Source organism: Molossus molossus, unplaced genomic scaffold, assembly GCF_014108415.1.
Source record: "Molossus molossus isolate mMolMol1 unplaced genomic scaffold, mMolMol1.p scaffold_m16_p_10, whole genome shotgun sequence".
Taxonomy (NCBI): domain Eukaryota; kingdom Metazoa; phylum Chordata; class Mammalia; order Chiroptera; family Molossidae; genus Molossus; species Molossus molossus.
The window spans coordinates 108,923,581-108,949,180 of record NW_023425345.1 but is presented as its reverse complement, the minus strand read 5'-3'; the positions used below and the strand labels follow the sequence as shown (position 1 = coordinate 108,949,180).

The 25,600-nt window shown below is 44.7% G+C and overlaps 1 protein-coding gene across 3 annotated transcripts in view; it reads left to right on the top strand.

The window, feature by feature from the left end:
* Positions 1 to 25,600, top strand: part of IFT88 (intraflagellar transport 88) — a 145,619-nt gene that overhangs the window by 106,234 nt on the left and 13,785 nt on the right. For all 3 annotated transcript variants that reach the window (XM_036250934.1, XM_036250936.1, XM_036250935.1), the window contains 3 exons: positions 1,640 to 1,705; positions 4,308 to 4,414; positions 16,754 to 16,820. In XM_036250934.1, coding sequence (XP_036106827.1) covers positions 1,640 to 1,705; positions 4,308 to 4,414; positions 16,754 to 16,820 — 240 coding nt within the window. The remainder of the gene's footprint in view (positions 1 to 1,639; positions 1,706 to 4,307; positions 4,415 to 16,753; positions 16,821 to 25,600) is intronic.

Below are 25,600 nucleotides of genomic sequence, written 5' to 3'. Positions count from 1 at the left end.
CTTTATAATATAAATAAACTTGTTAAATTTTTCTGGACAATGCCAGCATTTGGATTTTTTTAAAACAGGTAAATTTTTTATTGATGGCAAAAAAAATAAAAGACTGTCAGTTGATTTCTCAAAAGAAACATTGCAGGCCAGAAGAGAGTGGCAAGAAATATTCAGAGTGATGAATAGCAAGAACCTACAACCAAGATCACTCTATCTGCAAAGCTGTCATTTAGAATCAATGGCCATATGAAGAGTTTCCCAGACACGAAAAAGCTAAAGAAGTTCATCACCATCAAACCATTATTATATGAAATGTTGAAGAGTCTTCTTGAAGAAAAAGAAGATCAGAAATATGAACAAACAAAAAGGCAATAAATAACCTATCTATCAACAATTGAATCTACAAACAAAATGAACAAGCAGAACAGAAACATTCTCATAGATAGAGAATATTTTGTTGGTTGCCATATGAAAGGGGGATTGGGGGGATGAGTGAAAAAGGTAAAGGGATTAAGAAGTACAAATTGGTTAGACTGATGAACCTCAAAGGGAAGGGAGGTGGGGGGGGCAGGAATACACCAAAGAACTTATATGCATATATGCACAACCAACTGACATGGACACTAGGCTGGGGAAGGCAGGAGGGGGGTGGGAGTTGGGAGGAGGGGGTCAATAGGGGAAAAAGGAGGAATATCTGTAATATATTCAACAATAAAGATAAGTTTAGAAAAAAAAAAACCCACTGTGAGTTAGATGCTTCCTCTCTATCTGATTTCATTCCCACCGCAACTCTGTGGTTAGCACAGCCGACCATCTTGAGACTAGAGGCCCAGACAGAGTCTTAGCTCCTTTACTGAGATTTTAGCCAGGATCCTTGACCCGAAATTTATTTTTTCTGTTTTTTGTTGCTGCATGAAGCTCGATTATTATATTACAAAACAAAATGTTTTCTATAAATGTTTTAATGTTTCAACATGAAAACTACAAAAAAAGTTATGTTTCATATTTCCCAACTAAGGGAATGACATAGAAGTTATTCTATTATGTAAATTATTTTAAATTTTCAGTTCACTTGAAATCTTTAATTTTTAGGAAATTGAGTGAATCTTAATTTGTACCACTAACATTTATTTTATTGTATTTATTTATTTATTTTCATTTTCACCCAAGGACATTTTTCCATTTTTTGTTTAGATAGAGTGGGAGGGAGAGAGAGAGAGAAACATCAGCCTGAAAGGTTCACACTGAGTGGCCGCCTCCCACACGACCCCAACCAGGGCCGGGGACAAACTGCAAGCGAGGTACGTGCCCTTAGCGGGAACCAAACCCATATCTCTCTGGACCACAGGCCGACGCTCTAACTGCTGAGCCAAACCAGCCATGGCCTAACATTTATTTTAAGAAGTAGAATTAAGTTTTAACCATCATCCATTTCCTTCTGCTCTAACCCTTTTTAAATTTATTTTACTTGTACATTTCCTTCCAGAAGTCATGTTAAGAACTGTTACACATTCTTGCAGCAAATGTGAAAGTCTTTCTGCTTAACCAATTAAGTGGTGCCAGTATATTGGATTAAAATTAATGTTTTGCTGAATCCTATTAATTTCTACAATCTAATAATGAGTTTCTCTCCTTTTTTTATTTGTAGGTAACTACCAAAAAGCATTAGATACTTACAAAGACATTCACAGAAAATTTCCAGAGAATGTTGAATGTAAGTGAGATTACATTTTGTAACTTAGAAAGTATACGTTCTCACATTTTATGTCCTGTTTTACATTTGCTACAGTAATTGCATACATAGACACCAGCCTGTCATTGTGGTGCATGTGTTTAAATAGGAGTTGACAGGATCAGAGACTCTGACGATACAGTACACATTTTTATGGAATTTAATCATTGATGAATTTACATTTACCATTGAATTCTTTTCAAAAGCAAATGAGTCTATATTCCCCATCTTGATGTACAGTGGATTTGATGTAACTTAAAATAGCAGTGGAAAGTGGTACGGCAGCAACCACAGGTCGATCAAGGGACACAGAGTAGCCATGTGCACATGCTGTGTCCCCACTGCGCTGGCTGTGTGGCCCTGAACAGCCTTGGGGCTCGGGGAAGAGATCAGAGACAGACCTTGTGTGATCTTTTTTTTTTTTATCCTCACCCGAGAACATTTCTTGCATTTATCTTCAGATAGAGCAGGAGGGAGAGAGGGAGGAAGAGAGAGAGAGAAACATCGACACAAGAGAGACACATCAAGTGGCTGCCACCCACACGACCCCAACCAGGACCGAGGACAAACCGCAACCGAGGCACGCGCCCTTAGAGGGAACCGAACCCGGGACTCTCCGGTCCACAGGCCGACGCTCTAACCGCTGAGCCAAACCGGCCAGGGCCCCTTGTGCAATCTTTACTGTCTGTGGGGAAATACAAGGCAATTCCTTGGGAAGAAGAAACATATTTTCAACTTCTAATTCATTCATGTTGAGACACTGAGAGATGCAGTAGATGAGGCCAGTGAAAGAGGTAGCAGCTCCTCGCTTCCAAACATCCCTGCAGCAAATAAAATGACATGCTTGGAAGGACTGTTTTTAATTTTGTCCTACAGTGACAGTGAACACAAAACAGCACATTGCAGTTCAGTAAAAGCCATCTTTTCTGAGCCCAGTTTCCAGTGGCCCAGCCCCATCCTGGGATTAGAGTCACTGCCCCTCCTTAGTTAAGGTTTCCCTCACTTTGGCTTTTACGGAAGCTCAGCAGCAGGTGGCTCAGAGCTGTGGCGTTGGTAGCTGAGGGGCAAGGAGTGTCTAGTGCTAATTAGAGCAGATTCATTAGCCTGCAGCAGTGCTTTCCAGAAGCCAGTCAGGAACTCACAAGGGAATTTTCTGTCATGCTTTCAAAAACAACAGATTTTAGCCCTATCCGTAGAGTCTCATTTAGGTTCGTGGTGGACCCAGGTGTTTAATTTTTCCTATTTCTTTATTTGATTCTCAGTCTCAATCATATTAGGGAACTGGTGCTTTAGAGATTAAAAGAGGGAAAGCACTGGTATTTTTTATGGAAATGATGCAACCCAAAAGTCACCTGGGCAAGTCTCTCAGGACCACTAACGTTGGGACTGGACCGTTCTGGGTCCCATGGAGTAGAGTTAGCAGCACCCCTAGCCTCTGCCCACTGGATGACAGTGCCCCACCCACACCATTGTTAGGAAAGCCTGGCATGTTCCTGAACATGGCCAGTGTCCCCGGGGTAGGATTGCTGCCTGTTCAGAACCGCTGCAGTGACCAGAGCACCAGGCACTGGACCAGGAAAGGGACCGTCTCCAAGCAACGCCACATTTCTTTCTTTTTGGAGAGTGTAAGATTCACTTTAAACGTTAAATGAATGTGTCACGGGGAATGTCCAAGATGACTTTGGCCTGGATAATTGTCAAAACAAATGTCATCAATAGTCTACCTTAACTATAGTCTTAGGAAAACATTTGCACTCATGGAATGTCTTGTTTTGAGCAGAGTAGTTTTCTGGTGAACTAAAAAGGATAATTTAGTCTTAAAATATACTCTTCATGTATTTATTGCGAATTACTAATGTATACATAGGCAATAAAAATGTCAACGTGTGACATTTTAAATTACTTAGTACTGTTACTTTGCAAAACATGAATAGTGAGGAATAGGCCATTGATTTGGTTCTTACGGAGCAACCTCTGTGTTGGTGCGAGCAGAGCAGACAAGAGGCCGTGCTCTCATGGAGCTGGCTAGTGGGAGGGCAGAGAGCACACTCGCCGTTGGTCAGGAGTTGGAAGTGCCATGAAGGAAAAGCAGATAGGGAGGTAAAGCATGATATGGGGAGGGCTCTGATGATAGGTGGTGTTGACAGGTTAGTGAAGAGAGTCCCTTTATTTATTACTTTTTTTAATTTATTGATTTTTAGAGAGAGAGAAAGAAACCTCAGTGTGTTTTCCAGTGCATTCTATGCATTCATTGGTTGATTCTTGTATGTGCCTGGACCAGGGATCGAACTGGCAACCTTGGTGTATTGGGACCATGCTTCCCTTTCAGGGAAGTCCATCCTCCTAGGTCAGGAGAATAGAGTATAGGTACATTTTTTAAGTTTTTATTACATTTATTGAGATGACATTGTTTAATAAAATTTTATAGGTTTCAAGTGTACAATTGTATAACACATTTTTCAAGAGGGAAACAAACACTGTGAGCATCATTCCTAACTGTGTCCCAAAAGACTGTGGTTAATGATTTGTTGTACTATCAACACTGTGCACAAATAATTTTCTAAATCTAATTTTTACAATTTAGGTCTCCGTTTCTTGGTTCGTCTCTGCACAGATATTGGATTAAAAGAAGTTCAGGAATATGCAACAAAACTCAAGAGATTGGAAAAAATGAAAGAAATAAAAGAACAGGTATCTCATGGGCCAAAAACTGCTGTCTGTTCATTTTCAAAATGTCTGCCTTCTATAGCTCAACTGGGTGACGTTGGGGCTTCTGTCCGTAAAATGAAGTTGAATTTTTCTGCTCTGGCATTAAGAAAACAGTAACGAAAACCCTAGTCTGACAGTAAAGCTCTGTCAGAAGTGAGTTCCCAGTAGAAGGAAGTACGACAGCTTCATAGTCTCTAATGGATCCTACTAGAGACAGATACTGTGATTCTCCACAATACAAAGCAATTCATCAAGTTATTTTACAGGCTTAATTTTTAGACAATTGATATTAGTTTGTAGACTTCATTTTAATTGAAGAATCACGTGGCTCCTGTAAACTAAGAGGCAGTGTATGCATTGTAGTCCTCTCTCACTCTATAGCCGAGACAGCTTTGAGAGTAGCATCCATGTACACGGACGCATTTTAGTGTGTTCTGTGTCCATGCAGTATGTGAAGTGACAGTGTGCTCATCATCACTCCTTTAAAAGGTAATTTCTCACCTGGCCGGTGTGGCGCAGTGGTTGAGCGTCGACCCTGCACCAACAGGTCGCCGATTCAATTCCTGTACAGGGCACATGCCCAGGTTGTGGGCCCGATCCCCAGTGGGGGGCATGCAGGAGGTGGCCATCTCTCATCCATGTTTCTCTCTCTCTCTTCCTCTCCCTTCTGCTCTCTCTAAAATCAATAAAGAAAAAAATTTTTTAAGGATAATTTCTCCTAAGTTTGAGCCTAGAATATTTAAAAGTTTAATATGATTTTTGGAGAAGTACATTTTTTTACCTTAGACTTCTTCAAGAATTTAATTTCTTGGATAATTAAGTCTAAATTCCATATTTGCTTTCAAAATGTGGTTTGTTTTCACTTTGAAGCTGTGATCTTATAGTTTTAGTCTTTTTAAAGTATCAGTTGTAAAAGAATTATGAACACAATATAGATTTTTACCTTAAAATATCAAGTTGGTATTGAAATGCTACACCAGAGTATATTGTTAAAACTTGCTGTGAAGACCAATTTAATACCATGTGCCAATTGCTAATTAATTTTTATAACCTGTGTGAAAGCTTTATAAATGTAAACCGGTATAAATGGAAGTTCAGATTATCATAATTGTCATCATAATCACTATGAAATTTGTTTCATTAAGAAGAATCAAGGCCATGGTGAGGCAGCTCATTTGGTTGGAGCATTGTCCCAATACACCAAGGCCGTGAGTCCGATCCCAGGTCAGGGCCTGTACAGGAACAACCAATGAATGCATAAATAAGTGGAACAACAAAATCAACGCTCCTCTCTCTTTGTCTCCCTCCCTCCCTCTCCACCTCCCCCTTCCCTTCTTTTTTCCTCCCTTTTTCCCCCCTCCCTCTCCTTTTCCCTCTTCCCCATTCTCAAATCAAAAATAAAATTTAAATTTAAAAAGAGAGGAATCAAAAAGTAGTATATATTTCAAACCAAGACCATTTTTTGAGACTCAAAATTAATTATGTAAATTTTGGCCAGGTAGCTCAGGTAATTAGAGCATCATCCAAAATACCAAGGTTGTAGGTTTGATCCCTGGTCAGGGTACATACAAGAATCGACCAATGAATGTACAAATAAGTGGAACAACAAATTAATATTTCTCTCCCTCTCCCCTTTTCTCTCTTCTTCTCTGTCTAAAAATCAATAAATTAAAAAGCATTTTTTGACTACTTATGTAAAATTACCTAGTAAAGAACCATGAATTCTTGTGGAAGGAGTTAAAGTCTTAAGACTTAATAAAAGTTTGGTTCCAGTCAAGATGGCGGCGTAGGTAAACATGGTACTCGCCTCCTCCCACACCACATCAAAATTACAACTAAACTACAGCACACCCGTCATTCAGAACCACCTGAAATCCAGCTGAGCAGAAGTCCTACGCTAAGGACACACAGAAGCCACGTGGAGGATGGAGAGGAGAAGACATGGGACGAAGGGCTGGGCCCACTGCCCACACCCTGTGTGGCGGATACAGATTAGGAGAAATATCTTGGCAGTGGAGGTCCCCCATGAAAAACAAAGGGTCCAGTCCTCACACCAGTCCCGCAGCCTGTACACCAGTGCTGGGAAGAGAAGTCCCCATAACTTCTGACTGTCAAAACCAGTGAGGACTGTGGCTGAGGGAGACAGAGGGCAGCTGGAAGCCCAGGCATTCCTCTTAAAGGGTCCACGCGGACTTACTCAGACTCATTTGCGCTAAGCACCAGGTCTGGGGCAGCAGCTCGAAAGGCATGCACCAGGGATATACCAAGAGGAACCGAATTGTCTGACCTCGGCAAGAGCTGGAGGGCAGCTTTCTCCCAGGCAGAACTGCTGGCAGAGGCCATTGTTCCTTTGCTGAGCCCTCCCCACAGAGCCCCCAGGCAGGCGTGGTATCTGCACCTCAGCAACCTGGCTCACACTGTTTTCCCTGCCCTGGTGATTCCCTGAGATCCCACCCCACCCAACTTTAAGGCCCACCCAAGCTGTTTTCAGTGGCTTTTCACTACAAACAGCCTGTCTGGCTCATGTTTCAGACAAGCAGCAGCTGGCCTCAGCGTGCGTGCCTATACCTCTCACTAAGTGGCCCCAGGCCCCGCACTAGCAGCAGCCAGATTTGGTTCACAGCTTGGCCTCTCCTGGGCACCTCCAAGCCCAGGACAAGCAGTAACCATCTGCAGATTGCTTTACAGCTCATGCCAGGTGGCCCCGGGCAGAACACAGGTGTCAGCTGAACTTGGCTTGTATTCTGGCGCAGCCCCAGAGGCAATGTGCTTGGTGGACAGCTTCAGACCACATCGAAGCACCACCCAACCACCTCCATAAGTGACACACTCGGGCAGACTCAGCGGGCACCAGAGCCCTGCAGAAGTAAGTCCTGCTCCATTGGGTGGGCCCTGCATAGCTGACCCTCCATGTAGTTGCAGCCAGTCTTCACAGCCAGTCAGCCCGAGGTAAATCCCTCCGTTGATTTGCCAACAGCAGTCAAGGCTCAACTGCACCAGGAGGGTGCACACAGCCCACCTGAGAGCACCCCACAGCACCCAGCTCTGGCGACTCGGTGAACTGCGCTGCTGGGTCATACAGGGCACCTACCACAGGAGGCTACCCTGCCAAGACCAGGAGACATAGCAGCTCTGCCTAATGCACAGAAACAATCACAGTGAAGCTGCCAAAATGAGGGACAAACATGTTCCAAATGAGAGAACAGAACAAAACTCCCATAAAATAAATCAGGCCATGAAGTTTTTTAAATATTTTTTAATTGATTTTTAGACAGGAAGGGAGAGAGAGATAGAAACATCGATGAGAGAGACACATCTATTGGCTGCCTCCTGCTTGCCCCCCACTGGAACTGAGCCTGCAACTTGGGCATGTGCCCTGACCAGGAATCAAACTGGAGTCCATGGGTTGTTGACACAACCACTGAGCCACACCAGCTGGACAGGCCATGAATTTTTAAAAATTATTTTAAAATGGAGAAGGAGAGGGAAGATGGCAACGGGCAGGACTGGAGAGAGGGTGACTGTGTGAGAAAGTGAGTGAGTGTGTGAGAGAGTGTGAGTGGACATGAAGGTGGATGACCAAACCCGAGCAGTGCAGAGCTGCAGAGCAGAAGGTTCCTGTGCTGTGGACGGGAGCAGCCGGCTACCACAGTAAGCGGCCCTTCAGGGTGCTTCTCCCTGTGCTGCGGGGAGGTCCCACCATGTTGGAAGATCCCAGGTCTTCCCTGGGAGGAAGCAGTGGGAGCAGCTAGGGCGCAGCAACCTGAGCCGACCAGTGGACACTCTGTATCAACAGACCTGTGCACAGCAGTGGAGCTCCCAAGGTGCTGGTAGCAGAAGCTGTAGACAGCCCGGAGGCCAGCACCATCCCCCATAGTAGCAGCCCGATCAGAGTCGAGATATACCCCCAGCAACAGAGGCTGGGAGCAACAGAAGCACAGACCAGCAGCTGAGACCCACCCCCAAAAAATACAGCAAAAGCTGAGCAGGAGTTGAGCCCCATGGCGCAGCAGCACTCCCCAGCCGCCAGCGGCAGGACCTGTGGGCCTGTGCAGTCCAGTAGCCCACAAGAGCAGTGGGAAGCCTGAGCCTGAGAGAGACTGGTGCGATCCAGCTGCCCACCTGCGGGAACTGCAGGGTGTGGGGGCACCAGAGAGGCCTGTGCTACCCAGCAGGGACTGTGCGATCCAGTTATCCGCTGGACCTGCAGGGTGCTGAAGCACCAGAGAGGCCTGTGCGACCCAGCAAAGACTGTGCAATCTAGTTACCCCCAGGACCTACGGGGTGCTGAAGCACCAGAGAGACCTGTGAGACCCAGCATCCCATAACATAGGCATAGAGACGAGTCCCCAAAGGGACTGCACGCTCCAGTTACCCATTGGACCTGCAGGGTGTGGGGGCACCAGGAAGGCCTGCAGCCCAGCTGCGCACAAGATAGGCTTAGAGGATGGGAAAATGGAGGCAGAGTGAATAGAAGCTACGCAGATGATCTCCCAAGACCAAACAGGAATTACAACTAAAATAAAGACAAATCCTCAGAAAAAAGCAACAGAAAAGCAGCAGGACAGGACCGTATAACCAGGGACACTGGTAGGATCTGTGGAGGCGTGAGAGGGTGGTAGGCTGAGAGCCCACGGACAGCAGCATCTTAGCTGTGAGCAGCGCCCTTGGGGAACAAAGACCAAGCCTGCTCCACAGCACAGAGAGCCGGGAGAGTGCTAAAATAGCCACAGCCACTCACCTGGGGGCTACAGCAGAGGGAGGGCAGACTGGCCTGGAACTCTGTGGGGACACCTGAGATTTGGACGGCACTCAGACTTTTTGCTGAGTTGCTGCCACAAAGAACGGTGGCCAGTGTGCTCCTTCCCCAAGCTCTTTCCCCTGTGGGGAAAAGCAGCAGCCCCGCCCCCTCAGAGATTCAGCCTTTCCCAGGTGAGTCAAAGAAATGCAAATTGAGGCTTATTAATAACCAATATCTGTCCCATCCTCTGGAAATCCTCTTATGCAGAACACCAGGGCTACATTCCAAGGCACTGAGTAACTGAGACTACTAGCCACCAGGAAAAAGCTTAGAGGATAACTGAACCTTTCCTAGGCTTTCAGATCTACCCAGGAAAGTAAGACTTGACAGTGGTGTTTAATTAAAGTGGGCCCACCCAGGCCCATCCAAACCCAGTAGAGGGAGCCAAAACAGCAGAACACCAACAACCACAGGGAAAACTTGGCAGGCTCCAAAATCCACTGAGAATGCCAAAATAGTGTAACAGTGACAAATTTCAAATGAAAAAACAAGAGAACTTTATTGAAGATTAAATAAATGAAATGCAGGTAAGCAAATTATCAGAAGTAGAGTTCAGAGCCGTGATCTTGAGGAAGCTCAACAGCATGAGTAAGGACATCAGCACCATGAGTAAAGATATAGAAACATTGAAAATCAAACAAGTGGAAATGAAGAATGACATAGCAGAAATAAAGAACGCATTGGAAGGACTAAGAGTAGAGGAAGCTGAGGACCGGATCAGTGAATTAGAAGACAGCGTAGAAAAAATCAACCAATCAGAAAACCAAAAGGAAAAAACAATTAAAAAACAGGAAGACAGCTTAAGAGAACTGTGGGACAACTGGAAACGTAATAACATTCGCATCACAGGAGTCCTCGAAGAGGAAGAAAATGGGTAAGGGTTAGAGAATATATTTGAAGAAATAGTGACAGAAAACTTTTCTAATTTGGTGAAAGAAGAAGGCATTCAAGTTCAAGAAGCACAGAGAGCCACAAGTAAAATGAACCCACACAGGCCCACACCCACACACATAGTAATTAAAATGCCAAAAATTAAAGACAAGGAGAGAATCCTAAAGGCAGCAAGAGATAAGCAACAGGTTACCTACAAAGGAAACCCCATAAGGCTCTCAGCTGACTTCTCAACAGAAACACTACAGGCCAGAAGGGAGTGGCATGAAGTAATCAAAGTCATGAAAAGCAAGGATCTGAATCCAAGACTACTCTATCCAGCAAGGCTATCATTATAAATAGAAGGTCAAATAAAGAGCTTCCCAGACAAAGGCTACGGGAATATATTAACACCAAACCAGCACTGCAAGATACACTAAAAGGACTGCTGTAATTAGTAGAAGAAATAGGGAAAAAAATAGAACCACACTGAAGAAAACTGGCAATAAATAAGTACATATCAGTTATCATCTTAAATGTGAATGGTTTGAATGCTTCGATAAAAAGACACAGAGTAGCTGACTGGATAAGAAAGCAAGACTCACATATATGTTGTTTACAAGAAACCCACCTCACAACAAAAGACTCACATAGGTTGAAAGTGAAGGGATGGAAAAAAATCTTTCAAGCAAACGGAAAGCAAAAAAAAGCTGGGGTAGCAATACTCATATCTGATAAAGTAGATTTCAAAATGAAGGCCATAACTAGAGACAAAGAAGGCCACTACATAATATTGAAAGTATCCAACAGGAAGATATAACCTTGGTAAACATATATGCATCCAATATAGGAGCAACATCATATATTAAAAATCTTCTGGAGGACTTCAAAGGAGAAATCAACAGCAGTACAATCATAGCAGGGGACTTCAATACCCCGCTGACATCACTGGATAGATCTTCTGGACAAAAAACTAACAAGGAAACACAGACTCTAAATGAAGCACTAGATCAAATGGATTTAATAGATATCTACAGAGAATTACACCCCAAAACTGTAGAATTCACATTTTTCTCAAGTGCACATGGGACATTCTCAAAGACAGACCACATGTTAGGGCACAAACTAAGTCTCTACAAGTTCAAGAAGATTGAAATCATATCAAGCATCTCAGATCACACTGGCATGAAACTAGAAATCAATGGCAACAAGAATATGCAAAGACATTTGAAAACATGGAGCCTAAATACCATGTTATTGAACAATGAATGGGTTACCATAGAGATGAAGGAAGAAATTAAAAACATCCTGGAAACCATTGAAAATGAACACACAACAACACAAAATGTATGGGATGAAGCAAAAGCAGTTCTTAGAGGGAAGTTCATAACACTACAGGCCTACCTAGAGAAGCAAGAAAAATTTCTAATAGAATATCTAACCTCAGAACTTAAAGAACTAGAAAGCAAACAAAAAGAAAACCCCAGAGCAAGTAGAAGGAAGGAAACAGTAAAGATCAGAGCAGAAATAAATGACATGGAGACCAAAAAAACAATTCAAAGGATCAATGAAACAAAGAGTTGGTTCTTTGAAAAGATAAACAAGATTGATGGCCCCTTAGCTAGACTCACCAATAAACAGAGAGAACCCAAATACACAAAATCAGGAATGGAAGAGGAGAAATAATAACTGACACCACAGAAATACAAAGGATTGTTAACAAATATTATGAACAATTATATGGCAATAAATTCAACAATCTAAGCAAAATGGACAAATTTTTCGAAACACATAGTCTCCCAAAACTGAATTGGGAAGAGAGGGAAAAGTTGAGCAGACCAATAACAGCGAAAGAAATTGAAGATGTAATCAAGACTTTCCCCGCAAACAAAAGCCCAGGCCCAGACGGCTTCACGGGGGAATTTTACCGAACATTCAAAGAAGAACGAATACCCATTCTCCTCAAACTATTTCAAAAATTCAAGAAGGAAGACTTCCAAATTTGTTTTATGAGACCAGCATAATTCTAATTCCAAAACCAGATAAAGACACTACAAAGAAAGAAAACTACAGACCAATATTCCTGATGAACATAGATGCCAAAATCCTGAACACAATACTAGCAAATTGAATCCAGCAATACATCAAGAAAATTATTTACCATGACCAAGTGGGATTCATCCCAGAGATGCAAGGCAGGTACAATATTCACAAATCAATAAATGTGATACACTACCTAAACAAAATGAAAAATAAAAATCATATGATCATATCAATAAATGCTGAAAAAGTATTCGACAAAATCCAGCACCCACTTCTGATCAAAACACTCAGCAATCTTGGAATAGAGGGATCATATCTCGACATAATAAAGGCCATATATGAAAGACCTACAGCGAACATCATACTCAATGGGCAATAATTAAAAGCATTTCTTTTAAGAACAGGAACAAGACAAGGATGCCCACTTTTACCACTCTTATTTAACATAGTACTGGAAGTCTTAGACACAGCTATCAGACAGGAGGAAAAAATCAAAGGGATCCAAATGGGAAAGGAGGAAGTGAAACTGTCATTATTTGCAGATGACATGATACTATACGAAGAAAACCCCAAAGACACCATCAAAAATTTATAGACTTACTAAATGAATTTGGCAAAGTAGCAGCATACAAAATTAATGTCAAGAAATTGATGGCATTCTTATACACCAATGATGAACTCACAGAAACAGAAACTAAAAAATCCCATTTACCTTCGCAGCAAAAAAATTAAGATACCTAGGAAAAAACGTAACCAAAGAAATAAAGGACCTATACGCAGAAAACTACAGGTCATTGATAAAAGAAATAGAAGAAGATATAAAAAAAATGGAAGCACATACCTTCTTCATGGATTGGAAGAATTAACATAACTAAAATGTCCAAATTACCCAAAGCAATCTATAGATTCAGTGCAGTCCTCATCAAAATACCAATGACATACTTCACAGAACTAGAACAAATACTTCAAAAGTTTATATGGAACCAAAAAAGGACTTCAAATAGCCACAGCAATCTTGAAAAAGAAGAACAAAGTAGGTGGGATCACATTACCAGATTTCAGGTTATACTACAAAGTCACTGTAATCAAAACAGCCTAGTACTGGCACAAGAACAGGCATATAGACCAGTGGAACAGAACAGAGAACCCAGAAATGGACCCAAGGCAATATGCTCAATTAATATTTGACAAAGTTGGCAAGAGCATTCAGTGGAGTAAAGACAGCCTCTTTAATTAATGGTATTGGTATAATTGGACAGCTACATGCAAAAAAAATGAAACTAGACCATCAACTTACACCCTACACAAGAATAAACTCAGAATGGATAAAAGACTTAAATGTGACTCATGAATCCATAAAAATCCTAGAGGAAACTGTAGGCAACAAAATTTCATACGCAGCAGAATTTTCACTGATACATCACCTAAGGCAACAGAAACAAAGGAGAAAATGAACACATGGGACTCCATCAAACTCAAAAGCTTCTGCACAGCAAAAGATACAATCATCAAAATGGAAAGTTAACCCACTGTATGGGAGGGCATAACTGCCAATGATATATCAGATAAGGGGTTAATTTGTAATATATAGAGAGTGCTCATACAACTCAACAAAAGGAAGACAAAGAATCCAATTAAAAAATGGGCAGAGGAACTAAAGAGTCACCTCTCCAATTAGGACAGACAAATGGCTAAGAAACATATGAAGAGCCCTGGCCAGTTTGGCTCAGCGGTTAGAGCGTCGGCCTGCGGTCCAGAGAGACCCGGGTTCAGTTCCCGCTAAGGGCATGTACTTCGGTTGCAGTTTGTCCCCGGCCCTGGTTGGTCGTGCGGGTGGCAGCCACTCGATGTGTCCCTTTCACGTCGATGTTTCTCTCTCTCTTCCTCTCTCTCCCTCCCACTCTATCTGTACAAAAAATGGAAAAATGTCCTCGGGTGAGGATAAAAAAAAAAGAAAAAAGAAACATATGAAGAAATGCTCAACATCACTAATCATCAGAGAGACGCAAATTAAAACAACAATGAGGCATCACCTCACACCTGTCACAATGGCCGCCATCAACAAATAACAAGTGTTGGCGAGGGTGTGGAGAAAAGGGGACTCTAGTACACTGCTGGTGGGAATGCAGACTGGTGCAGCCACTATGGAAAACAATGTGGTGTTACCTAACATAATTAAAAATTGAACTTCCATTTGACCCAGTGATCCCACTTCTAGGAATATACCCTAAGAAGCCTGAAACACCAATCAGAAAGGATATATGTACCCCCATGTTCATAGCAGTATTTACAATAGCTAAGATCTGGAAACAGCCCAAATGTCCATCCGTTGATGAATGGATAAAAAAGCAGTGGTACATATACACAATGGAGTACTATGCAGCTGTAAGAAAGAAAGATCTCTTATCCTTTGAGACTACATGGAGGGACCTGGAAAGTATTATCTTAAGCAAAACAAGCCAAACAGAGAAAGACAAGTATCATATGATCTCACTTATTTGTCGAATATAATGAACATAACAGTCTGACGAACAGGGTAGTCCCAGAGATGTGGAAGTGGGGTACAGACCTACAATCCCCAGAAGAGAGGGTGGTTGGGGGAGATAAACCACAGAACTTATATGCATGTATGCATAAGCAATGGACATGGACAACAAAGCTAGAGACAGGGCGGGGAGGGTGGAGGAGGGGGGAATCAGTGGGAGAAAAAGGAGAAACATCTATAACAAAAATAAATTAATTAATAAAGTAGAATAAAATGGAAAAGGATTTGTGTAGACCTGAGAAAGAAAGATAAATTGATTCAAGTTATGTGCAGCAGGATATTGTGTCTCCCCTAGACCTAAGTTGTTTATATAGAGTAATTTATCTGAGAAACTCGTCATCTTCTTGGAACTATTACGGAGAAGACTGTTCTCTCCTTTGTGCTCAAGGGGTCCTGTTCTGTGTGAGAAGAAGCCCCACACGTTGTCTCTGCCGGGGCTGGGCAGCGAGCCCTGTGCCTCCTGACTCCCGCCCAGAGCAGTGCTCCAGGGGTGGCCGTGTGCAGCCAGAGAGCAGAGCGGGAGAGCAGGGTGGAAGACAGTTGCGTAGGGTTTTTTATTCCTCACCCGGAGATATTTTTCCATTGAGTTTTAGAGAGAGTAGGAGGGAGGGAGGAAGGGAGACATCAATTTGAGAGAGACACATTGATTGGTTGCCTCCTACATGACCCTGACTGGAGCCGGGGATGGAACCTGCAACCCAGGCACGTGCCCTTGGCCAGGAATTGAACTCATGCCCCTTTCGTGCACAGGCCAATGCTCTAACCGCTGAGCAACACCAGCCAGGGCTTTTTTTCATATTCTAAAAAATAAATTTTTTTTAATCAGGTAGATTACTTTTGTAAGTAATATTTTCATTCAAATAAAAATGTATAAAGAAAGAAGTAAAAATCACCCCTCCTAACACTTTGCAATCACTGTGAACATTTTCGTGTATGTCTTTCTGGGCGTTTTACAAATATATACAAACATAGCAATACCTGTATTTTCAAGGAGAATTTTTTTTACAAAAATGGAATTTTTACAAAAATACTGGCTTATTACCCCCACACTTTCTCCCAAAATAACATGGACAGCTTTCCATGTCAATAAACACAGACCTGTGGCTCTACTCTGTGCGCCCCGGTGTGGCTGCTCCCCGGCGTCTGTGTTCACTGTGGTGAGAGTCGGTTGTCACCTGTCCTTGCAGGGCTCCCTCCTCAGCTGCCAGAGGCCACCTCACGCCCTCCAGGGTGCGGATGGCAGATTCTAACAGAAAGCAAGAAAGTAGGGAAGGGAACTAAGAATGTCACAGCATGGAGGTGTTTCTCAGTAAGGGTGAGTCTGTGTCTAAGAAAGTAGACCGATGAACAGATTAGGCATTTTATGAGATTTTAATAGTGCATTTATTGTAGAAGTTGAATTTCAAAAGCCAGCTGCCTTTTTTCTCTGTAGTAGTTTAGGTCCAACCATTGTAGAATAGGACCAGGGCAGGAAATAGCCTTTTAATAGATTCTCTCTCCCCACCCCGCCAAACGAGTGTTTAAACCTGAACTTCCACACTAAGAGAACAGGTGGGTTTCAGGCTGCTGTATAAGCAGAGGTGACTGAGTTAGGAGTGAGCGCCATCTGAGTGAGTGACAGGCTCAGCGTGGCGGCGGGCAGGCTTCGAGCCCCAACTTCAAGGCAGTGTCGTCTTTGCTGCTATAGAGCCAGCTCCAGTAATAGTCCATTCGACCCCAGCTTTCAGGAGAGTGGGAGCGCGGAGCCTTCAGATTACACAGCGACAGTCCTTGAAAATCAACATTTTTATATCTAACTTTGAAGAAATATGAGTTATTCTTTTATTTTATATTTTTCTTTATTGATTTTAGAGAGAGAGGGAGAGAGAGAGAAAAACATCAGTGAGATAAAACATCAATTGACCACCTCCCACACAGCCCCACCAGGGATTGAGCCCAAGCCTGGGCATGTGCCCTGACTGGGAATCGATCTGGTGACCTCTTGGTGCAGGGTCGACTCTCCACCACTGAGCCACACCAGCCAGGCGTGAGTTGTTGTTCTAAACTTGTCTTCTTGTTCTAGCGTATAAAGTCTGGCAGAGACAGCAGCGGAGGCCCCCGCGGCAGGAGAGAGGGCAGTGCTGGCAGCGGTGAGTACCCTGCCGTCCTGAGGCTGCGATTAGCATTGAGCTTCTGCAGACATTTTGAAACAATCCAGAAACATCCTTTATCTGTGTGTGTGTGTGTGTGTGTGTGTGTGTGTGTGTGTACACAGTAAACCCTCACTTATTCTAGTGAATTTTGTGCGCAGTCAGTCTGATATGTAAATTGAGTGCTTGTAAATGTTAGCAATTTTAGTTCTTTTTTTATTTTGTTTTTGTTTTTTTTAGTGATTTTAGGAAGAGAGAGAAACATTGATTTGTTGTTCTACTTATTTATGCATTCATTGGTTGATTCTTGTATGTGCCCTGACTGGGGATCGAGCCCTCAACCTTGGCATATTGGCACGACACTCCAACCAACTGAGCTACCCAGCCAGGTTGCAATTTTGGTTCTTAACCATACCTTTTTCTGCTAATTACGTAACAAACAGGTTCAGGTTGGATAAATTATCATAGATGTCCATTCTAACGAGGTTTTACTGTGTAATATTTAAAATTTGCACTTTAAGGAAATACCACGAGAAGTAAGATGGCCTGGTAGAATGCAGACAGCCCTGGGGCTTCATCTCACCTTTAGTGTAGAAACAGTGCCAGTCTGGGGACTCAGGGACTCAGTCCTTGTTCCAGTCTCGGTCATGACGACCACATGTCTCTGGAGCAACCATGTAAACACTGTAGGATTTAGGTGATTTCTGAAGTTGTTTGCATCTCCAAAGTCCTTGACTCTGTAACTGCTCGTGACATCGTCACTTAATAAGAAGGTTTGTTTGGCAAGTCTCCCTTCCCTTCTTCTATCAACGAAATCTGCCTTCTTCCTCTGCCTCGGGGGGTAGTTGAAGTTAAACTTAGTAGAAATTTGGTGGTTTAAATAAACTATTAGAAAAATAAATGCTACAAAGAACCAATAAACACAGCTCCATTGTCTTACGTCCCTACTTAGCAGAGTTGTGCATGAGTGGCCTGGTCCATGCAGCTGCCCGGTTGCATTCTGTCATGCGTGTCTGTGGCCTAGGAGTCAGGACAAAGCAGGATGTGACCCTGAGGCAGGCAGGCCTTTTACTCATTCACAAATGTTCCCTGGGTGCTGCCCGGGGCCCAGAACACAGGGATGAGTGAGGCAGTGGCCCCGCGCTCGGAAATTCTGGCTTAGCTGGAAAGACACGTGAGGCTCCAGCACTGAGGGAGCTGCCCCCACAGCCAAGTCCGCCAGGCCGCTAGTCTTCAGTGCCCCGGTGCCAGCAAGCCCCTGGCTCTCCAGGGGTTGGTCCTCTCCTCCCACTGAGCTGCAAAGTCCTGGCCCGGCCACCCTCAGGTCTCAGGAGCTCTGCCCAGAGCCTATACCCCGGGAGTGCCAAGGGCAGGCTGCCACCTCCTGTCTCCTCAGGCTCCTGGTCACAGTGGACACTGATATGCCCCATTTTGCCCCTACCTCACCCCCTCTCCTGCTTTATCATATCCCTTTGTCTGTCTGGGGTTAGAGTTCGCTGCGTCCTGGGCCTGAGAAACGGGCCCCTGCAGCTGGCTGTAAGCCAGAGACAGCAGTCCCTCCCCCAGCCCCATCCAAGCCTCTGGAGCCGAGTGTGCTCTGGGTTTGGCATTTTTTGGAGTTTAGAAAAGTAATATGGTACATTACCTATATAGCATGTAATTCCAATGGGACACCTCATCATCGAATAAAGTATTCAATGAGACATGAGTATTCACACTTAGGATAAATAATAGCTAAAAATCACTTCAGGGCGAGTTAGGTGTTGTGCCCAAGCAGTTTGCACACGGCCACCCGAACACGCATGTGGCTTTCCGAGCTCTCATCTGGAGCACAGAGGGGCCGAGGACCTATGCGCACCAGAACCCTTCAGAGCACCCAAAGCTGGCGGGCAGGCTTGTGGTCCGTCGCAGGGCCTTGGGCGGGCTCCTCCTCACTCAGGAAGCTGGCCGTCCTGATACGAGCTCTGTAGAAACTGAGTGTCCCGTTGGGGAATCATTGTTTTGAGTAAACCCTACAGAAGTATTAATTATTTACTAAAATTCTGGGACCAGATTTACCATCCTCTAAGGATCCTACACTTCCTCTAAAAATCTTGAGTTCAGAATCACCACCCAGTCCCTCCCAAACAGCAGCAACAGCCTGATGGGAAGCTCCTAGCCTTCCCTGGTAACTCATGAAATGTCTCCAGTGTAAACCCCTCACCTGAGCCCGAGTTACCCTGATGTCTGCACTTTGAAAATCTGCTTCAGAAGCATCAGGACTTCCTAACAGGATGCCAGGGCAGGCCCAGAACTGTTGAGTAAGTTGGAACTTAACCAGAGCCCTGAGTCAGTATCCCCAGACCCACTCCAATGTCCACCTCTCAAAAAGGTCAAGGTATACCTCAGGCCACCAAGGTACCAGGTCCTCTGACATCCAGAGCTGCTCCACCTCTCTAGGTAACCTTCCCCTAATATTTCTGGAATCATGCCATGCCTCAGAACAGAACAGGCCCAGGCCTCATCCGCAGTCAGGTCAGGGCGGCGAAGCAAAACTGACGTGTAGGAGAGGCCAGCTGCCCGTGTGCAGAGGAGGCTTCTGTCGGGAAGCTGCCTCCTGTCCCGGCCCCCTGCTGCTTGTTCTGGTTCTTCTCTAATGAGTGTTTCTCTCTCTGACCCAGTCCACTTCAGTCCAGCACAGGTAGTCAGTTCTAGTGCACAAGGAAGCTTTATTCTCAACGAGGGCGCTTTGGAGCAGAAGCTGCGGTATGGAGGCATGTTTACAATCCGGTTCATGCTCCTGGTTCTCTTGGCACAAGTTGAAAGCACTAAATAGTTTTTTCCCAGGGGACTTGCCCGCTTTCTCCACCATTTGCCTTTTTGTTCCTTATTTCTTCCCTTCATCCTGAAACCCAAGTTGGAGAGCTTTTGATGACAAGAATCATGTTTTCTGACTCCTTTCTCCCGTTCTCAGCATAGGCCCAGGGCACGGCAGTCCCTGGCCTTGAAGTCTGAGTAAACATGCTGTGGACTTTTCTGTCACTCTCTCCTCTCTTTTCCCTCGTGCTGTCCCCCCAGCACCCCACACGCACTGGACTAGACGCACTCCCGTCCCCAGCAGCGGCCCCCACCCGCCCGCAGCAGTCACCCGCATGGCTCTCACCCACTTGCCATTCAGGAGTTCCTAGCACAGGCCCCACAGGGGAGCCCCAGTCTCCCATCTCCCACCTCTAACCTGCAGAGCCTGCACCTGCATGTTAACAGCCTAACATGGAAATACTTGACCCTTCGGGCTGGATTAGATGCACAGTGCAGTTAGGAGAAAGGGACAATTTTTATGTGACTCCAAATGACGCCAGCCATAAGCTAGTTTGACACATTGCCGACCGGCAATTTTACGCAGAAGTTATTTCATGTCACCGGCTATTTTTTTGTAATTGAGCATGAAAGTGAAACTATAAATAAACTTCAGTATACTTTATTTATACATAATGAATTTAAATGAAACGTTGTATATACCTGCTGCATAGATATTTTATACATATTATATATTTTAGTAATTTTTTGGTGTGGTGTACTATGTAGCAATCACCTACATGCAATGGTGCACAACATGTTTTGCAAATATATCTGGTTTTGCTGCGCTTTCGTCTAGGGACAACTCCTGCTTAGGTACAGACAAAGACTGAAATTTTGGAAGAAAGTAATCCGAAAGAGACCTCATTTTGTACAGTCTGTCTTCACTAGATGTGTTTTGTCAATTATCACTAAGATGGAAAAATGTTCAAACCTTATTCTCCTCATAGTTTTAGGAGATATTGGAGCTTCAACCAAAGGGTCTGTTGACCAGTAATCCCTCCAATGTGATTTTTTTTTCATTTGTCCCATTAATATCAACAAACCGAGAAACTTCTTTACGAGCTAACTCATGAGTGGTCAACAATGTGTTTTAAGTATAGTAATTTAAATGCACTGCCTGCAATTTGATTTTTATTTTATTTATTTATTTATTTATTTATTTTTATTTATTTATTTATTTTAATATCAGGATATTAAAAATATCCTGAGGATATTTTTCCATATTTTGTTCAGATAGAGTGGGAGGGAGAGAGAGAGGAAGAGAGAGAGAGAGAGAAATATAGATGTGAAAGGGACACATCGAGTGGCTGCCACCCGCACGACCAACCAGGGCCGGGGACAAACTGCAACCGAAGTACGTGCCCTTAGCGGGAACCGAACCCGGGTCTCTCCGGACCGCAGGCCGACGCTCTAACCGCTGAGCCAAACCAGCCAGGGCTGCAATTTGATTTTTAGATAATTGCCTACGACCGAGGACCTTGGAGAACTAATACATCATCATTATTTGTTTATATAAAATAGCTATTTCTGAAGTGCTCAAGGGTCCTTAGAAGTTGTTCTTTTTTTATGGCTCAGACTAGTCTCCTGACAGGCTGATTCTTGCTGTTAATTTGTACTAACCGCCCCCTCCTCAGTGGCTGTCAGAGGTCAGCACGCTCAGAATCACCTGGGAGCTGGCAGGCAGGCTGGTGCTTCTGAGTCAGTCAGTCTGTGATGGGCAGGGATCTACGTTTCCAGCGAGGTCTCAGCTGGTGCTGCTGGCCTGGGACCACTCTCTAGAACCACAGCTGTGTCTCCAGTGAGATAATACAGGTTCAGATGTGACAGAGTGTGTGCAACCACAGTGTGTGGCAGTGTGTAGTCATCCAGCCTCGGCCGCTTGTCCTGGCTATGTCATGGCCCCGGTGCTGTGAGCCCTGCACACACCACCTAAAGAAGGCTGTGCCTACCTGGCACACACTGGTGCTGAGTCAGTGTGACTGGTATGAGTATTACTTGGTACAAATCATGCTGAAAGGCAGTACTGCCTGGCTTAGAATTTTGAATAGCCATTCCAGGATTGGCAGCACATTAGTTTGCTTTTAAAACAGAATTAAATTAAATGAATTTGTTTTAACTATATGAAGTAAAGATGTATTTCTCTTTTAAATGCACAATTTTGAGGTAAGGTTTTAGCAGCTCAGTGCCAAACATCAATCAGTTTAGAAGAAAAATTAAGTCATATCAAATGAAAGGTCAGTCCCCCCAAGTAGAGTTTTGACCTGGAGTTCAGTCTCGATAGTCAGCTTGTGCGCAGTCCACATGGGCCAAGTGGCTATGGGCGGTGGCCGAACTCCTGCTGCGCCTAGAGGCCAGGAAACCGGGAGTCCTCGCTCCCCGTGCACCTGTGCTCCCCGCTCCCTGCCCCCCGCGTGCACCTGCGCTCACGCACAGCTCGCCCTGCTTCCCACTCCCTGTGCACCTGTGCTCCCTGCTCCCTGCCCCCCGCGTGCACCTGCGCTCACGCACAGCTCGCCCTGCTTCCCGCTCCCTGTGCACCTGTGCTCCCCGCTCCCTGCCCCCCGCGTGCACCTGCGCTCACGCACAGCTCGCCCTGTTTCCCGCTCCCCATGCACCTGTGCTCACCACACACACGCCCCATATTGTGTTGTTAAGGTTCTGTTTCAAATTTGTTTTTGTTTACTCTGTGTGATGCTTAATGCTTTGCTGCATTTTAAATTTAGTTTTTATTATGTCTTGGGGCAAATTATTCCTACGAAAATGTATCCCAATTTTACACCAAAAATAATTTTGTAATGAAAATTATAGAATATTATGACTCAGTGAACAGAAATTCACTTAAAGGTCAACTTTTTGAAGACTTTTCTAAAGTACATTGTAACCATGTGTTTTTTTTTAAATCAAAGTTCTATGTTAAGATTATAGTCAAGGGTGGGAAGGTCTTTGGAACACCTCTGCGCAGCTTTGCTGGGACCCAGTGGCACATACTCAGTGGCCACCGCATATGAAGGGACGAAGATCGCTGTCTGCAGAGGGGAGGTAGGAAATCTGTGTGAATACAGCAAAATTCAGAGACTCAAATGAACAGAATGCAGGTAATCTCCAGGAGAAAGAGAGGGAGTCTGTACAGGGTGAAAAAGCCTTCGAAAGCTGCCAGGACTGGGGGCTCTTGCTTCTCCGGTGTCATTCTGGTCAGCTTCGTCCCAGGTGAGCACCCGCCTTGCGCAGGAGCAGCTGTGGGCACCCTGGCTGCCGCACTCTGAGGCACGGCCCCGCCGAGGACTTGGGAGTGGAGCTATCAAAACAGTTAGCAGAGCCCTGGCCGGTTTGGTTCAGCGGTTAGAGTGTCGGCCTGCGGTCCTGAGAGACCCGGGTTCGGTTCCCGCTAGGGGCGCGTGCCTCAGTTGCAGTTTGTCCCCGGCCCTGGCCGGTTGTGCGGGTGGCAGCCACTCGATGTGTTCCTTTCACATCAATGTTTCTCTCTCTCTCTCTCTCTCTCTCTCTCTCTCTCTGTTCCTCTCTCTCCCTCCCACTCTACCTGAACAAAAAATGGAAAAATGTCCTCGGGTGAGGATAAAAAAAAAAAAAACGTTAGCAGCCACAGTGGCTGGTCCAATCTGCTAACATGTCCCCTGTCAACGGTGGTTCTCGAGCTGAGAGTCAGCTCACTTTCCCCATAAAGGCCCAGACAGTCGAGAGTTTGGGCTCCAGGGCATGTCCCCTCGTGCCACTGTGACCAGAGGCAGCACAGACAACATGGAGGGGCTGGCCTGGCCGAGTCTCACACTTCATGTTCACACACTGAACTTCGAGTGTCATGTAAACGTCATGTGTCACAAAATATTCTTCTTTAGTGTTTTTCTTAACCATTAAAAAATTCTATAAACCATTGTTATCTCACTAGATGTACAAAAGCAGGCCAGGTCTGGCCCGCCGACTGGCTTAGCTGATCCCTGCTCTAGCCCAGTCCCCCATGAATGCTGCCGTCATGACAGGTGGGTTCAAGGGTTTCCTTTCAACAGAGCACCAGTTGCAACCATCCAGTCTAAGGGCGCAGCTCCACAATGACACTGTCCTTGAACTTTTCCTCGTATTTAAAAATATGTTTGTATTGATATTTTAGAGAGAGAGGAAGGCAGAGAGATAGAAACATCAATGTGAGAGAGAAACTTTGATTGGCTGCCTCCTGCACACCCCTCACTGGGGATGGAGCCTGCAACCTGAGCATGTGTCCTGACCGGGAATCCATCCAGGACCTCTCAGCCATGGGACCACGCTCAGTCCACTGAGCCACACCAGCCAGGCCGAACTTTCCCTCTTAAAATGATCTCATCTGTTTACACCCAGCCACCTCCAAATATGTCACATGCAGAATAGCGGAGTGGAAGACTGTGTCAGCAGAAGGTGCCCCTTCCCTCTAGCCTGTAGCCACTGCCCTTCGTTTGAGGTCATTGTGATTCCTTCCACAGTCCTGCTGTTCATTCAGCGTCCATTTTCAAGTTACCGCATCTCGTGATCTCAGGCAAGTTCCTCAATCTTTGTCACGGTTGCTTCGGCCGTCCAATGAGAGTGAACGTAGGACCCACCCGGTAGGGTTGTTGAAGGAGGAGCTGAGTGTACACACAGGAGGCACAGGGAGAGCAATTTCTTTGGCAAAGGAGAACGTGGGCAGGCCCCGAATTTTGGTGACCATCTTCGTATGCACCTCTGCACAGTGCACGACCTTGGGCTGGCTGTTCCCAGGTAGCTCCTGGTGTTGTGGGCTCACGTGTACCTGTACATGAAGGTAAATGTCAGCACACGGACCACTGCCTTACTGTATCAAAGAGGGTTTTCAACAGAAATACTATAAATTATATCTACTAGTGAGTGTTGGTTTTTGAAGTTACCAGTTTGGAAAGTGGAACATGTATTCCAGTAATGCTGCAATTAAAACACTCGTCCAACACCTCTTGGAATTTCCATCAGAGGTGACTTACAAGAAGCACAGGAAACCCAGTCTAAAATTCATAAATATGTATACAATACATATTTCTGTGTGATGAACTGTAAAGTACTTGTAGTACATATATCTGTAAGTATATACACACGTGCATAGTTTGTATATACTATTCCCCCATCCCTTCCTGTTTTCTGCCTTTCTAGCAGCAAAGAAACATCTGTCGAGTTCCTGGTAGTCAGGAAGTCCCGATTCCCTTCCAGCTGCTTATTCCGTGTCCTTTTTATATACCAAGGACTGAGTTAAGCATTTAGGATGCAAATTATTATAAAACCAGAATAAATACATTATCTACTTTGCCTTTATGCTCACTGATCCCTCCACATAACTCCCTGTGCCCCTGGGTGCTGCTGTATCGTGGCTGTCAGAGCTGGCTTCAGTTTGATGGGCAGTAACACAGTTAGATGAACAGAGGAGGAGTGAGCAGTGTGGTGACCCTGAGCCTCCAGCTGGAGCCACGTGCAAACGAGCTGACGTGCTCAGAGTACAGCTGGTCCGAGCATGGGTCCCATTGTGCACTGCACTGACCGGCCTGACCGCCTCAGATGCTGGGGCCGGGAGGGGGCTTTGGATGTGTGGCCCTCAACTCTCAGAAGGGACAGAGCAGAGGACGAGCAGCTTCCTCATGACAGAGGGCAGGTACCTTGCAAGTCAGACTACAAAATTCGTTGAACAGGAGATTCACACACAAGGTCTCAAATGTGCTATCTGAAGCTGTTAGTGTTTCTAACAATAAACAAAAATTCCCTCATACTTATGGAGTGAGAGTAATTTCCTTAGTGACTGCATTTTAGCTGGTGCTAAGTTGAATATCAATCTGAGGATGAAAGAGAGACCAAAAAGATGTTCCATGTCTAATGGAGAGTACAATCAGAGTTCATAGTTCGCCACAAGAATCACTTCAGAAGAGACTGTTTGGAACCCTTCTCTTTGTCCGGTGGTC